A 13,556-nucleotide genomic window follows, 5' to 3' on the forward strand; every position below is an offset into this window, starting at 1 on the left:
CTTCTTCACATCCATGTTCATACAGCAGAATGCAGGAACCAGGATGATTTTTGTGGTCTATTGAGGAAACAATACATTTAGTGGACTGACTGTTATGCAATGTCATCAGCTCCTTAAAAATTAATAAATGTTCTCTCATTTTCTCTCTAATGTTTCCAGTGAGCCACGTCAATACTCGAGGAGAAGCTCCTGGATTCATCCGCACTGTTTGAGCTTTCAGGTAATGTTCTTGTTCAGAAAGCAGCTTGTCTGTCTGCTCAAGGGAACTAAACGTGTAGCAAACCACATTCTCCACCTTAACATCTGACAAAACTGTATCTAAGCTTGTATTCACTTCAGCTCCAAAGTCCAGTAATTGTTGAAGAAACTCATTAACTGTGTTTAATTCTTTCTCTTTCTCTCTGATCCACTCTGTGAGATCCTGTGTGTTAAATGGAGACTCCTCATGGACTTGTAGAAAACTGGTCAAAGCACGAGTCTCTTCTTTACAGGCTTGAACTGACCGGATCAGCGACTGAATTTTAACACTGAAATCTTGTCTGTAGATTTGGCAGAATCGCTTCATATCTTCAATCTTCTTGTGAAATGCGCTAAATGTGTTTGTCCTGGGGTCTTTCAACAGTTCACTGCATTTGTTTTCAGTGAAGCTCAGATTATCAGTAACACAATCTAATGCCGTGATGAGCTTCTTCTCAATGATCCTTAGATGCATAACATCACTGTCTACGGTGTAGTTGAGTTTCCCCAGCGCAGCACATTTGATCTCATACTCAGCTTCTTCTCTCAGATCAGTCAGAGTAACTGTGTGTTGATCCTTCAGCACAGCTTCAGATCTCCAGACTGAGTCCTGCTTCACTTTATACAGTAACCTGAGCTCCACTGTAGCAGGACATGGTGGATGCACCTTCAGAACCACACTCTGACCTTTGAGCTCTTCAGTGACTGGACAGACTGGTTTGGATGGAGGAGTGAAGCACACAGCTTCTTCACATTCACTTTCATACAACAGAATGCAGGAACCAGGATTATTCACCATTTCTTTTGAGGACACAATAAACGTGGCTGGTTTACAGTCCTTTGAATTCATCAGGTTCTTAAATATCTCCAGGTTTCTCCTCATGGTCTTTTGGATATTGGCCGTGAGCCAAGACTTTTGCTTGATATCAGGGCTTATCTCTACATTTTCTCCTTTTGTTGAAGAACTCAGATAGGCCTTTTGTTTATGAAGGATCGTGTCTGACCAGTTCAGAGATGTGAACGTGTAACTGACCAGATTTCCAACCTCCAGATCCATCATGATGGCATCTATGTTGACTTCCACCTGTGCACCGTAATCCTTCAGCTGTCTGAGGACTGTCTTAATGATCTCAGACTCTCTTTCTCTCTCTTTCAGCCATTCTGTGAGGTCCCTTTCATTGAATGGAGATTCTTCATGTTCTTGTAGAAGATCATTCAGTGCTGTTTCCTTCATCTTGTCTCCACGGATGTTTGGCAGCAGAGAGCCGAGTTTCTTCACCAGCCTCAACTTGTACTTGTAGCAGTTTTGCTTCATTTGCAGAATTTTATCATGAAATGCAGCAAAAGTCACAGCAGGAGAGTCTTCCAGAAGATCACTGCATTTCATCTCAGCTGTATATAAACTCTCAACCACTGATTCGGTTTCTAACATTAGATCCATGCTGATGTCTTTCAGAAGTTTTGAAGCTCTTGAGCGAAGTTTGTCCAGAGGATAAAGCCAAACTCTCAGAGGAACCGCCAGCTGTTGGTTTTCTTTCAGCAGTTTCGGAAGATCAGCAAAAACCTTCATCGCATCTTCAAAAGTGGTCGGGTTAGACGGCAGCTGGAAGTCGCCATAAAATGTGCATGTGAAGTTTTTCACTGCAGTTTTCTCTTTGTCATTCATGTTCAGGTCAGCGTTTGCATCTACTGAAATGACACCCAGCAGTTTCTCTAGAGCCATTTTTACTTCTCCTTTTACTGTCCTTTTGTCCTCATCTGAAGAAACTTGTCTGTCAAACACAAAGCAGGCATCTGCTCCATACAGTATTCCTGTTACTACATGTGTGGCTATGTCATTATCATCATCAGGAATATTTTCAGAAGGTAACTGATTCACGGTCAGTTCTTTAAACTCGCTGGTTGAATGATAATGTAGCGTCAGTCTCTGCTGTATGAAAGACGTCTTGGTGTCTTTGAGATACTTTGCTGCACCACTAACCTGGACGAGTCCACCTAAGACACTCAGGTTCAGTCCACCTTCAATATTTAGTAAGTTAGATTTGTCCTTAATGGAGTCTGAAGCTGTGACATTGAAATCTGTATTAATCTGGGGGCGAGCACCAATATTCTGCTCCAGCTGTTCTTTATTCCAAAGTCTGATTCCTGTGGGAGGAAAAAGTGTTTTAACTCAACAGCTGTATAAGTAAAATCTGTTATTACAATTGCTCATGTTCACCGCTACACTGTAAAAAAAAAATCTGTAAAATTTACAGTAAAAAAACAGCATCTGTGGTTGCCGGAATTTTACTGTAAAAAATACGGTAGCAACATTTTAGGTTTTACGGGTTTAATTTAAATTTACAGTTAAATACCGTAATTTCATTAACTGATAAAATGTTAATATACCAACCTACTGAAGTACTGAAATCTGTTTTGTTCCTTTGTAATACACTCTCATCACCCCCTGCTTTTGGTGGTTATCAAAGTCACATGATGAACCAAAGCCCATCACAAGCAGCTTTTAAATAATAACACATATAGAAGGTGAAACGGAAATAATGCAATAAACGTTCATTTAACAACATTAGGTGTAACATACAACCCTAATATACAAAACTGATAAGAAAAAAATAAGAAGAAACAAAGTTATTTGAACAAAACAACATCAAATTTGAAATGTAATGCAGGGAATTTTGGGAATGTCAATTTACGGTTATTCACTGTAAATTATACGGTCTTTTTCCACTTCCACAATGGTATACTACCGTAAAATTACATGTAATGTCCAATACAGTTTCTCACCGTATATAGTAGGGAAATTTACCAGTAACCATTTAACAGGTTTTTACTGTAGCATGTTTACAGTCTTTTACCGTTAAATTCACGATCATCCTTTACAGTGCAGGTGGGGATGATTTCTTTTTCTCACTCACACAGTTTTGACATATTCCTTCTCCATTTCAAAGTGTCTTTTATGGGGTTATTCTTAGTTTAGATTTTTTAAATTAGATTATGCACTTGTATTAAATAAATGGTAGTGTTATTTTCTTTATGCATCTCTCTAAAGGCTGTGTTGGTACCTGCTATTAACTCGTCTTTTCTGCAGTCATACAGCATGCCGAGCTGGAAGGGTCTCCCAAGAGCAGCTGCTTTTATCAGATTCACTCCCACTGAGTCCATGCTAAAGACAATCAGATCAGACAAATATGAGTTAGTGCGGTGACAGTAAAGGGAACTTGCACATCATTTATTAAAAGAGAATGAAGAAAGCATAAAGATAAGTTTGTACCAGGGCAGTTCTAGAGCCTTTTTAGGCTGTCATTTATATATGAATTTTTTTTTTTTGACGTGTCTGCTACGCTGCATTAGTGAGGCTAGCAAACATTTCATGATATTGTCTTGAGAAGACTGCAAAAGTTTTTGTCTAAAGTGTTTTTAAGCTAAAATAAAGCACAGACTCTTGTGGATATGGCTTCATTAACGCCTGCATTCATTCTATAACTGCAGCATGCAGTGCACATTGATTGTTTGCTCTACTCGTGTGATTGTTTTTTATATTTCTGCTGTCGACATGCTGCAATACACAGCCACAACACTAGATGGCGCTATCAGCAACTGTAGTGAGGGCTAAACCACCTAATGATGAAATATTCCAACTTAGATGCACTGAAAAATAAAGCTGAATACAGCACTGACATCTATTCATGTAGCCAAATGTTTGTCCATTTAATTTCAGTTTATTCATGTTCAAGGATATAGATTTCAGATTCTATCTATCTATCTATCTATCTATCTATCTATCTATCTATCTATCTAGAGAGAGAGAGAGAGAGAGAGAGCGAGAGAGAGAGAGAGAGAGAGAGATTTGGTCAATGGTAACACAGTAAATGCATAGCACTGGTTTTAGCCTGATGCTAATTTCACTCACCTTCTGTATTTTCTTCAAAGCTCGTTCTTCTGTTTATCTTGTTGTTGAGGAGTTGAAGCTTTTGTCAGTAGATTCAGATATATTCAGGATATAAAAGTGACATTGTTTAAGTGTTTCTATTTAAAGACCTTAAACACTGATCTGATGGGATTCTTCTTCCGTGCTGAAATGCTGAGATTCTGCGATCAGAAGCTACTCAACTTTCACTTTCTGTTGCATGTATACTCCACCCTATATCCCTGATGTTTTAAAGAAAACTACCGCTCCAATAAAAATTCTTTAAAAATAAAATAAATAATTGTATTTTATTATTTTTATATATTAATAATATCTGACTTATTTCTACAGAAACGTACTATAATATATACTAAATTCAATGTAGTTTTTAAAACAGCAACGTAAAAATAAACCACTGTAGTTCTTTCAAAACTATATATATATGTCTATTTATATAAAGTTACTTATAATACATTTTTTATTTTATCAAGAACTTACTTCAAAATGTGTGTTTAATGTTGTTTTCTGTCTAATAGCCCATAAAACTGAAAATAACTGACAGCAGATCTCATCAACAGATCAGTGTGTAGTATATAGTTGAAGTTTGGTTATTTTATGTGACGCTTCATCGGTTATAACTGTAAACTAGCGTTCCCAGACAGCTGCAGGATGTTTCTGTGTGACAGAAAGTTTTCTATAATGTATTTCTCATCATCATGAGCTCATGTTATCAAGCACACAAGTTCATAAACAGACTGCTAATAAAGTTGAGCTGTTTAGACGCAAACAAACACACGCACAGCGTAGCTAATGAGTGGTTTACTGATGTGTACACACCTGGAAAAGCGTTTCTAGACATGATGCTGCTGTCAGATCCACACTGACGGAGTTTTTGGTGAAATAATTTGAAATAATCAATAATAATAATAATAATTATTATTAATATTATCATTACTGTTGTTGTTGTTGATATTTTTTTGAAAAGTGTGTGAGAAATTGTGATTTATGGTTGGTCACAAATGTTACTAATAATGTAATAATAATAATAATAACTAATTATGACCGGTAAAATAAAGTGTACTGAATATTTATATTAGTGCTACCAGTATTACAGCATCAATATTGTAACTTATTAGTCACATTTGAACTTTAATGTAGTGCAATATATTGTCATTGCAACATTGTAGTGCAGTCTTCACTAACAACTGCAGTTGAATTTATATTGCATCAAAAAAGTCACTGTTATCCCAGCAGTCACTACTGTGACCATCAAGATGTTTACTCATTCTATGACCACACTCAACAAAACTGAATATATGTGAATTCATATATTAATACTAGACACCTTAAAGATAATGTGGACCAAAGATCTTTGTCATATCTTTATGTTAACATACTTTACTAGCCTTTTGCAAACTGTAAATAAACTGCTCTGGTCATGTGACAATCTGCACTAACCATGTGCCACTGCACATATTTAATTGAGACCCTTTATTGTTTCCATATTTGCAGAAAAATGCTCTAAAACATCAGTCAGGTGTTTTTAGAGCTTTATAAACAAAAACATTCTTTATGGTCATTATTGTGACCGGTGGGATTAAACAGGTTTTAATTATCACCTTTGCATGGCAAAGAAAAAAGAAAAAAAAGATATAGGCTATTTAAGCATGCACACATGTGCTATGTGCATGTTTTTAGTCATAACATGAGAATAAGTGACCGCTGGGCCGCTGCTCTGCAAAACTGAACAGCTTGAAGAACTCAAATTCACAAAATAATTCAGATGGAAGTGCTGTGATCTCACTGAATTAAAGCCTTCACTCAAAAATTTATTATAATTATCTGTCAAACACAGAAACAGCACTGAACCCCATTGATCTTCTTTTGAGTGTTTCAGAGTAATACAAGTACCGGTAATATGAAACTAGTGAATAAACAACATTAAGAACATTTACATTCATTCAGGAGTCGTTTAATCAGTTCCAGAAGCAAATCTCCAGCAGTTCACAGACCCAATAATATTCATATACATAAAGCGGAGGTGAAATGCAGTGTAAAGGTACATAAAAATGACATATTGTGTTTTTTTAAGTCACGGTTTGCAGTGGGGAAAAATAAATAAAACAAAGCATTAAATAGCTTCTTTTTTTCTGGTGTTTTATTGAACAAACTCTGTTCAGTAATTAATAAAGTAAAATTAGCATTTAGTAAAATTAAAATAAATATTCTCCCAAATTAATACAAATATAACACATTTACATTAAGGTGCATCATTTAGAAATTGAACTGTTGGTATTATTGATCTCAAGCTGCTGTTTTATTGAAGTCTTTCTGCGGCTGAATCACTGATTGATGGATTCCATGATTCATGATTGAATTCAGAGAGTTGCTCTGATTGTTCTGATGTTCATTCATGTTTATTTGCTGCTGTAACTAGTAGTAGAGAGAAAGAGACCATCACTTCACATTAAAGAGCAGCAAAAACACGTTTACTGTTTGAATCTCATAAAACTGAAGACAGAATTTGAAAGCTAGAGATAGAGCTCAAGATGATAATGCTGATTGTGATCAATGTTTCTAAAGCTGCATTTGTTCCGATATACATGCATGCCAAAATGAAAATGTTTGGCAAAGAAATACCTGTACCGTTAAACCCGTACAGAACATAAGATAATTTTCTTGATTTAAGACTGTGGGTCAGTGAAGCGCATGCAGAAAAAGAGTCTTGAACTGCCTCCTGAAGGTCATGAGAGTCTCAGCAGATCGTCTGGAGGTCAACAGAGAGGAACAGAGACGGTGAAGGGTCTGGAAATAGACTTTCTGCTTCAATGTGAAGGAAACAACAAGGCATCGCTCATTCCATTTGAACAGATATTAAAATGAGCCGTGATGTTGATTCAAACCATTGAATCGTGATCAGCATCAGATGGTGATTGAGCCGATTCACTGAATCGATTCACTGAACTGATTCCTGGAGGATCAGATCCGAGCATCACCAGATCCCTGAGTGAAAGAGATTCAGTCACACAACAGCAGATGCAGACTCAACAGCTTGCAACATCATCCGTCTGATTCAGCTCTGAAATCATCATGTGAGACAGTTATGAGTTTGATTCACTCACCTGTTGTCTAGAGCTTCGTGCTGACAGATGAACCACTCTTCGCTCTGAAAACACCTGAAAACAGGTGAACACTTGTTATTGCATATTGCCTGTGTATTCAGAGAGATTTTAAAGTTGAGATCACATGAATAAAATGATCTGTTGAAGACGATAAAATGAATGAAAATGATTGGTGATGACATGAGCTCTTGCGAACTATAGTATAAGATGACTGAAGAATCACCTGAAGATCCTTTTCCGCAGCAAGAAACAGATCAAAACCAGGAGAAGAATGACAATGAGAAGAGCAGAAATCCACCACAGCTGATCTGTACATGTGAGAGACAATAAATGCAACTGAATGACTGAATACATAAACTGATGAAAACAGCTGATCGTGATAAAAATGATAAATATTGAAATGCAGAAGCACAGGAGTTTACCTGAATGTTGGAGATCTGGAGTCACTTCATTCAGAACCTCTTTAAAAACACACACAGATCACAATATGAGAGGAAAGACTGAAACTGAATCAGATCTGCAGTGTTTTATCAGTGAATAATCAGATGTTTATCAGCTGAAACTCACCTGAGTCTGGAGTCGCTGCAGTTTCATTCCTCGCTGAAAAACAGATTCACAATCATCAGGATTCACAGAAGATTCACAGAAGATTCAGTTCAACACAGAGTTTTTACTAAAGTGTTTCTCTCACCTCTGAAGATGGTGTCCAGACTGAACTGTGATGAATTAAAGAGCATCATTAATAGTGTTCATGAAGGATTAAATATGAAACAGATAAACGTGATGTAGAGAGAAATCATTTACTCCTGAAGCATCGCAGTAGATCCTGTGACGAAGTTCATTCACACAGTGAGACGTGACGAGACGATCAGATGAGACAGAAATAACAGGAGCAATCAGTTTCAGAGGATTCGCTGGATGTGCTATCAGACGACCATCCTGATCAAATAAAGCATTATTATGAGTTTGATTGTGAATAATGCTGTGGTTTGAGGACAGAAACACTGTGTGTGTGTGTGTGTGTGTCTGTGTGTGTGTGTGTGTGTGTGTGTGTGCGTGTGTGTGTGTGTGTGTGTGTGTGTGTGTGTGTGTGTGTGTGTGTGTGTGTGTGTGTGTGTGTGAGTGTTTGTGTGTGTCTGTGTGTGTGTGTGTGTCTGTGTGTGTGTGTGTATGTGTGTGAGTGTGTGTGTGCACGCGTTTTTGTGACAAATGAGGACATACATGTGTATAATGACAAAGGTACGACAGGTATTACAAGGAGAAGGTGACTTTTCAGGACATTACCCCATGTCCCCACTTTTCAAAATTCTTATAAATCACACAGAATGGAGTGTATTGAAAATCTGAAATAGCAGAAAGTCTCCTGTGAGGGGGGTAGGTTTAGGGGTAGGGTTGGTGTAGGGCAATAGAATATATGGTCTGTACAGTATAAAAACCATTACGCCTATGTGATGTCCCCACTTTTCACAAAAACGAACCTGTGTGTGTGTGTGTGTGTGTGTCTGTGAGTGTGTGTGTCTGTGCATGTGTGTGTCTGAGTGTGAGTGTGTCTGTGCGTGTGTGTGTGTCTGTGTGTGTGTTTGTGTGAATAATGGTGTAGTTTGAGTTCAGAAACACACTCTCACCTGTGAGTACCAGAGCGGTTCACAGTCAGACTGCTGGAAGAGAGTGAATCTGTCAGCAGGAACTCTGAACTCAAACCCGTCCGTGTGTGTGTGTCTGTCTCTGCGTGTGGGTCTGCGTGTGTGAATAATGGTGTAGTTTGAGGACTGAAACACACTCTCACCTGTGAGTACCAGAGCGGTTCACAGTCAGACTGCTGGAAGAGAGTGAATCTGTCAGCAGGAACTCTGAACTCAAACCCGTCCGTGTGTGTGTGTCTGTCTCTGCGTGTGGGTCTGCGTGTGTGAATAATGGTGTAGTTTGAGGACTGAAACACACTCTCACCTGTGAGTACCAGAGCGGTTCACAGTCAGACTGCTGGAAGAGAGTGAATCTGTCAGCAGGAACTCTGAACTCAAACCCGTCCGTGTGTGTGTGTCTGTCTCTGCGTGTGGGTCTGCGTGTGTGAATAATGGTGTAGTTTGAGGACAGAAACACACTCTCACCTGTGAGTACCAGAGCGGTTCACAGTCAGACTGCTGGAAGAGAGTGAATCTGTCAGCAGGAACTCTGAACTCAAACCCGTCCGTGTGTGTGTGTCTGTCTCTGCGTGTGGGTCTGCGTGTGTGAATAATGGTGTAGTTTGAGGACTGAAACACACTCTCACCTGTGAGTACCAGAGCGGTTCACAGTCAGACTGCTGGAAGAGAGTGAATCTGTCAGCAGGAACTCTGAACTCAAACCCGTCCGTGTGTGTGTGTCTGTCTCTGTGTGTGTGTCTGTGTGTGTGAATAATGGTGTAGTTTGAGGACTGAAACACACTCTCACCTGTGAGTACCAGAGCGGTTCACAGTCAGACTGCTGGAAGAGAGTGAATCTGTCAGCAGGAACTCTGAACTCAAACCCGTCTGTGATCTGAATCTCCGCACACATCACATTGATGCTCTCCATCATCCAACACTGACACAGAGAGGGATTTCTGTGTCAAATAAGCTTTTGATTATTGCACAGCTATTTTTTTTAAATGCACATTTAAAATGATTAAAAAATGTGTTGATGCATGATGCAAAAATCTCCAAGAAAACATGGTTATTGATATGCATCATGGCACTCGGTGTTTTTACAATCTGTCACCATCCACCGATGCAAAAGACCAGCAAATACATACAAAGATGGCTGCTTTTGTGCTCCACAGAAGAAAAGAAAGTGATGAGGGTGAGAAAATGGTAAAAAATATACATATATTTTTAGGGGAATGATCATGCAAAGGCAAAAAGAACCTCATGCAAACTTTTTCGTGTGAAATTTCATTTTTAACTGTGGATCCCCCATTTAGAAGCTGAATAGTAGCCTACTATCCGTTCATGCGAAACTAAAGCACACAAACACGTGGTGATAGGATGCAAAAGACCAGCAAATACATACAAAGATGGCTGCTTTTGTGCTCCACAAAAGAAAAGAAAGTGATGAGGGTGATAAAATGGTAAATATATATATTTTTAGGGGAATGATCATGCAAAGGCAAAAAGAACCTCATGCAAACTTTTTCGTGTGAAATTTCATTTTTAACTGTGGATCCCCCATTTAGAAGCTGAATAGTAGCCTACTATCCGTTCATGCGAAACTAAAGCACACAAACACGTGGTGATAGTTTCGGAGACAACTCGTCCGGTACACAAGTGTACAGCTCATAAGTGTTGTGTCTCTTTTCTCTCGTCATGTCAGATGTGAAAGAACTGTGAGACTGAGAAAACAATTCTTAGAAATTTGCATGACTCCAGCAGAAAGATGTGGTAAAATAAAGTCCAAAATAAAGCTCAAAACAAACACAACACACATTGAGATCTTAACAGGAAACGCCCATGTGGTTTCCTGCCTCAACCATGCATATTATTCATTATCACTCATCGTCTAATGCTTTAATTCTTGTAAATCCAGCTCACTGTCTAATGAAAGAAGACGGCTCAGAATCCAGATTCACGTACAGTGCGGTGCATCTAGTCAAAACATTTTCAACAGCCTTTTCTCCTCTTATAATTGTTTTAGAAACCTGTTAAGCAGGCATAGCTGCATATTGAAGAGTAACATGTAATTCGTACCTGCAGAAAGAAGCTTGGACGTCCTAACACAGTGTGTCAGCTCATCACAGTCACAGGCCTGTGTCTTCCGGGAACAGCTGCTGAAGTCTGAAGCACACAGAAACAGACACAGGGTGGGTTTGTAATTAAAACCTTGCAGATGTAATGACCGATACATGAGTTTAACACGGCAGGGATTAGTATTCATTATGCATTCATTAGTTTAATACAGCATTTAGTGTAGAGATTAGAACAAAGCAAAGGCGGGAGCAGCTAAAAATGGCGTCATGGTGTCGTGTGGGCGGTATTACGTACAGTGCGGTGCATCTAGTCAAAACATTTTCAACAGCCTTTTCTCCTCTTATAATTGTTTTAGAAACCTGTTAAGCAGGCATAGCTGCATATTGAAGAGGAACATGTAATTCGTACCTGCAGAAAGAAGCTTGGACGTCCTAACACAGTGTGTCAGCTCATCACAGTCACAGGCCTGTGTCTTCCGGGAACAGCTGCTGCAGTCTGAAGCACACAGAAACAGACACAGGGTGGGTTTGCAATTAAAACCTTGCAGATGTAATGACCGATACATGAGTTTAACACGGCAGGGATTAGTATTCATTATGCATTCATTAGTTTAATACAGCATTTAGTGTAGAGATTAGAACAAAGCAAAGGCGGGAGCAGCTAAAAATGGCGTCATGGTGTCGTGTGGGCGGTATTTCTAGTAAACTGCATGCATGACTTCCGAAGATGCACGACTCCAAGACAAGTAGTTCATGAACCGGAAGAAGCTTGATCAGATTTGAAAAAAGTCAATTTGGAGCTTTTCGAGGCTTTGAGAGACAACAGTTATAGAATCTGTTGCATGGGTCGCCCAAGGTATTTTAGGTGAAGTATGTTTTAATGTTTTTTGTATATACTGATTAGTTCAAATAAGAATTGATAGGATTTGTAACACTGTTTGCTTAAAGTTGTGTCTGATGAGCGATAAAAGCAGTATCTGAAGATCATTCGGATTCACTTGTGACACTAAAACACATTCCGGTAACACTTTACAATAAAGTTCCACTAGTTAATGATAGCTAATGTATTTTTAATTTAGATTTAATTCTTAATTTTTGATCTTAATTCTTGTGATGTGTGTACTGCTAGGCATATTTGGTTTTCTCTTTTTGTATAATTGAAATGGTAAATGTTCCTTTTTATCATTTGAATCACTTATCAAAAGTTGCTAAAAGTTGCCAAATAAATAATAAAAATAGCTACTTTTGTTGCTAGGTGCTTTTGGAAGAAAAGTTGCTTGTGTAGACTGAAAAGTAGCAACAGAATTGCTAAATTGGCAACACTGTCTGTTTTAGTTACTGCTATTGTGATGGGACAGTGCTGCCACCTTCTGGAACCACTCAATGTGTGACCTCTGCTTACAAAATGCACACGAAGAGTCCAAGCACCCCAACTTTATTTTTGTCTTTCAGCATTTTCTCCCCCCCTCCCCCCTATGTAGACAGTCACGTTACTTTTAAGCAGCAATCAATTCCAATAAAGTGTCATTAAATTGTAGCTTGTAGGCAAACACAGAAAAACAGAGGATTAGACTGAACGGGCCAGCCGGGGCTAACAGTTTTCAACTACGACCTTCAAGAATCAAACAGCATAAACTGGTATTTATGATTATTTCACATAGAAGAAGGACACACGTATTGAAAAGTGCCTGTGCCGATTAATTTGTGATCAGATGGCTACTTTAAACAGCTCCATTAAGCCTTTAGCTCAAAAGAGCGCACATTTACAAAGATAATAATACATTCTTCATTTCTTTACAGAGGATGATTCTGTATTATATAAATATTCCATTAAATGATGTGATCTCTCTCGTCTTACAGCCATGGCACACAGTGGGTCAGAAATGTCATCAAAAATAGCCATTTATTTTTTTTACTTTATCAATTAATTTCTATGAACTAAATGAAATCAACATTTGGTGTGAGCATCCTTTGTGTTTAGTTGGTTGCAACAAATTGATGCAGTGCTAGTCTTCATCCTAGTCCACATCAGTGTATAGTAAAACATAAAATAATTAAGTACACAGGTAGACTATTATGCACAATATATATTGTGAGTACATATATTAAACAAACAGCTCAAGGTATTCATACCTCCACAGACAACTGCTTTGTTGAAGTGGCTTTGAAGATGACTTTTTAATTTGACCAGTTCGCAGGCCGAGCAAAAAGGGCAGTAACTGCTGCAGCTCAGGTAATGTGTCACCTCGGCTCACTGAATCCTTATATGTCTCTACAAGAGATTAAATTATCTTAGCGTTGACAAATGGGATTGGAAGGTCCACGCGCTTGGTCCAACGGAGGTATCCAATTGTGGATGAAGGTTTCCTGCGTGTTCGGTATTTTCAGCGCGCAAAGTTATTAAATTTAGGTTAAACTCAAATCTGACTCCATTTTATTATGACCTCGCATTTGAGTTAGAATGTCAATTATTATCGATCATTTATAGGGTAATTTATCTAAACATCTGATTATTCTGTTTATTCTTTAATATTATTGTACTCGTTCATTCGGGTGCTCATGTCGATCAAAGATATCACTTTGGCCTTAG

At 38.4% G+C, this 13,556-nt stretch overlaps 2 protein-coding genes across 2 annotated transcripts in view; both read right to left on the reverse strand.

The window, feature by feature from the left end:
• Positions 1–4,218, reverse strand: part of LOC107572754 (verrucotoxin subunit beta-like) — a 6,496-nt gene extending 2,278 nt beyond the window's left edge. The window contains exons 1-3 of the mRNA XM_016259189.1: positions 4,148–4,218; positions 3,300–3,400; positions 10–2,382 (exon numbers count right to left, since the gene is read on the reverse strand). Coding sequence (XP_016114675.1) covers positions 10–2,382; positions 3,300–3,399 — 2,473 coding nt within the window. The 5' untranslated portion in view covers position 3,400; positions 4,148–4,218. The remainder of the gene's footprint in view (positions 1–9; positions 2,383–3,299; positions 3,401–4,147) is intronic.
• Positions 4,219–6,305: 2,087 nt separating this feature from the next.
• Positions 6,306–9,819, reverse strand: LOC107572755 (uncharacterized). Its single transcript, XM_016259191.1, has 9 exons — positions 9,720–9,819; positions 8,892–9,052; positions 8,071–8,205; positions 7,958–7,982; positions 7,834–7,866; positions 7,689–7,727; positions 7,490–7,574; positions 7,267–7,320; positions 6,306–7,147 (listed from the first exon to the last, which is right to left on the reverse strand). Exons 1-9 carry the CDS (start codon positions 9,817–9,819, stop codon positions 7,042–7,044), a joined length of 738 nt encoding a protein of 245 aa, XP_016114677.1. The 3' UTR covers positions 6,306–7,041.
• Between the last annotated feature and the right edge of the window lie 3,737 nt (positions 9,820–13,556).

This window comes from Sinocyclocheilus grahami, unplaced genomic scaffold (assembly GCF_001515645.1).
Source record: "Sinocyclocheilus grahami isolate Dianchi unplaced genomic scaffold, SAMN03320097.WGS_v1.1 scaffold1810.1, whole genome shotgun sequence".
Lineage (NCBI taxonomy): Eukaryota > Metazoa > Chordata > Actinopteri > Cypriniformes > Cyprinidae > Sinocyclocheilus > Sinocyclocheilus grahami.

Coding starts and splice junctions, on each gene's coding strand:
- LOC107572755 (XM_016259191.1), bottom strand. CDS start 9,819: ATGGAGAGCATCAATGTGATGTGTGCGGAGATTCAGATCACAGACGGG. Junction 7,983..8,070: donor TCTACTGCGATGCTTCAGGA/GTAAATGATTTC, acceptor AATTCATCACAG/TTCAGTCTGGACACCATCTT. Junction 7,575..7,688: donor TCCAGATCTCCAACATTCAG/GTAAACTCCTGT, acceptor TCACATGTACAG/ATCAGCTGTGGTGGATTTCT.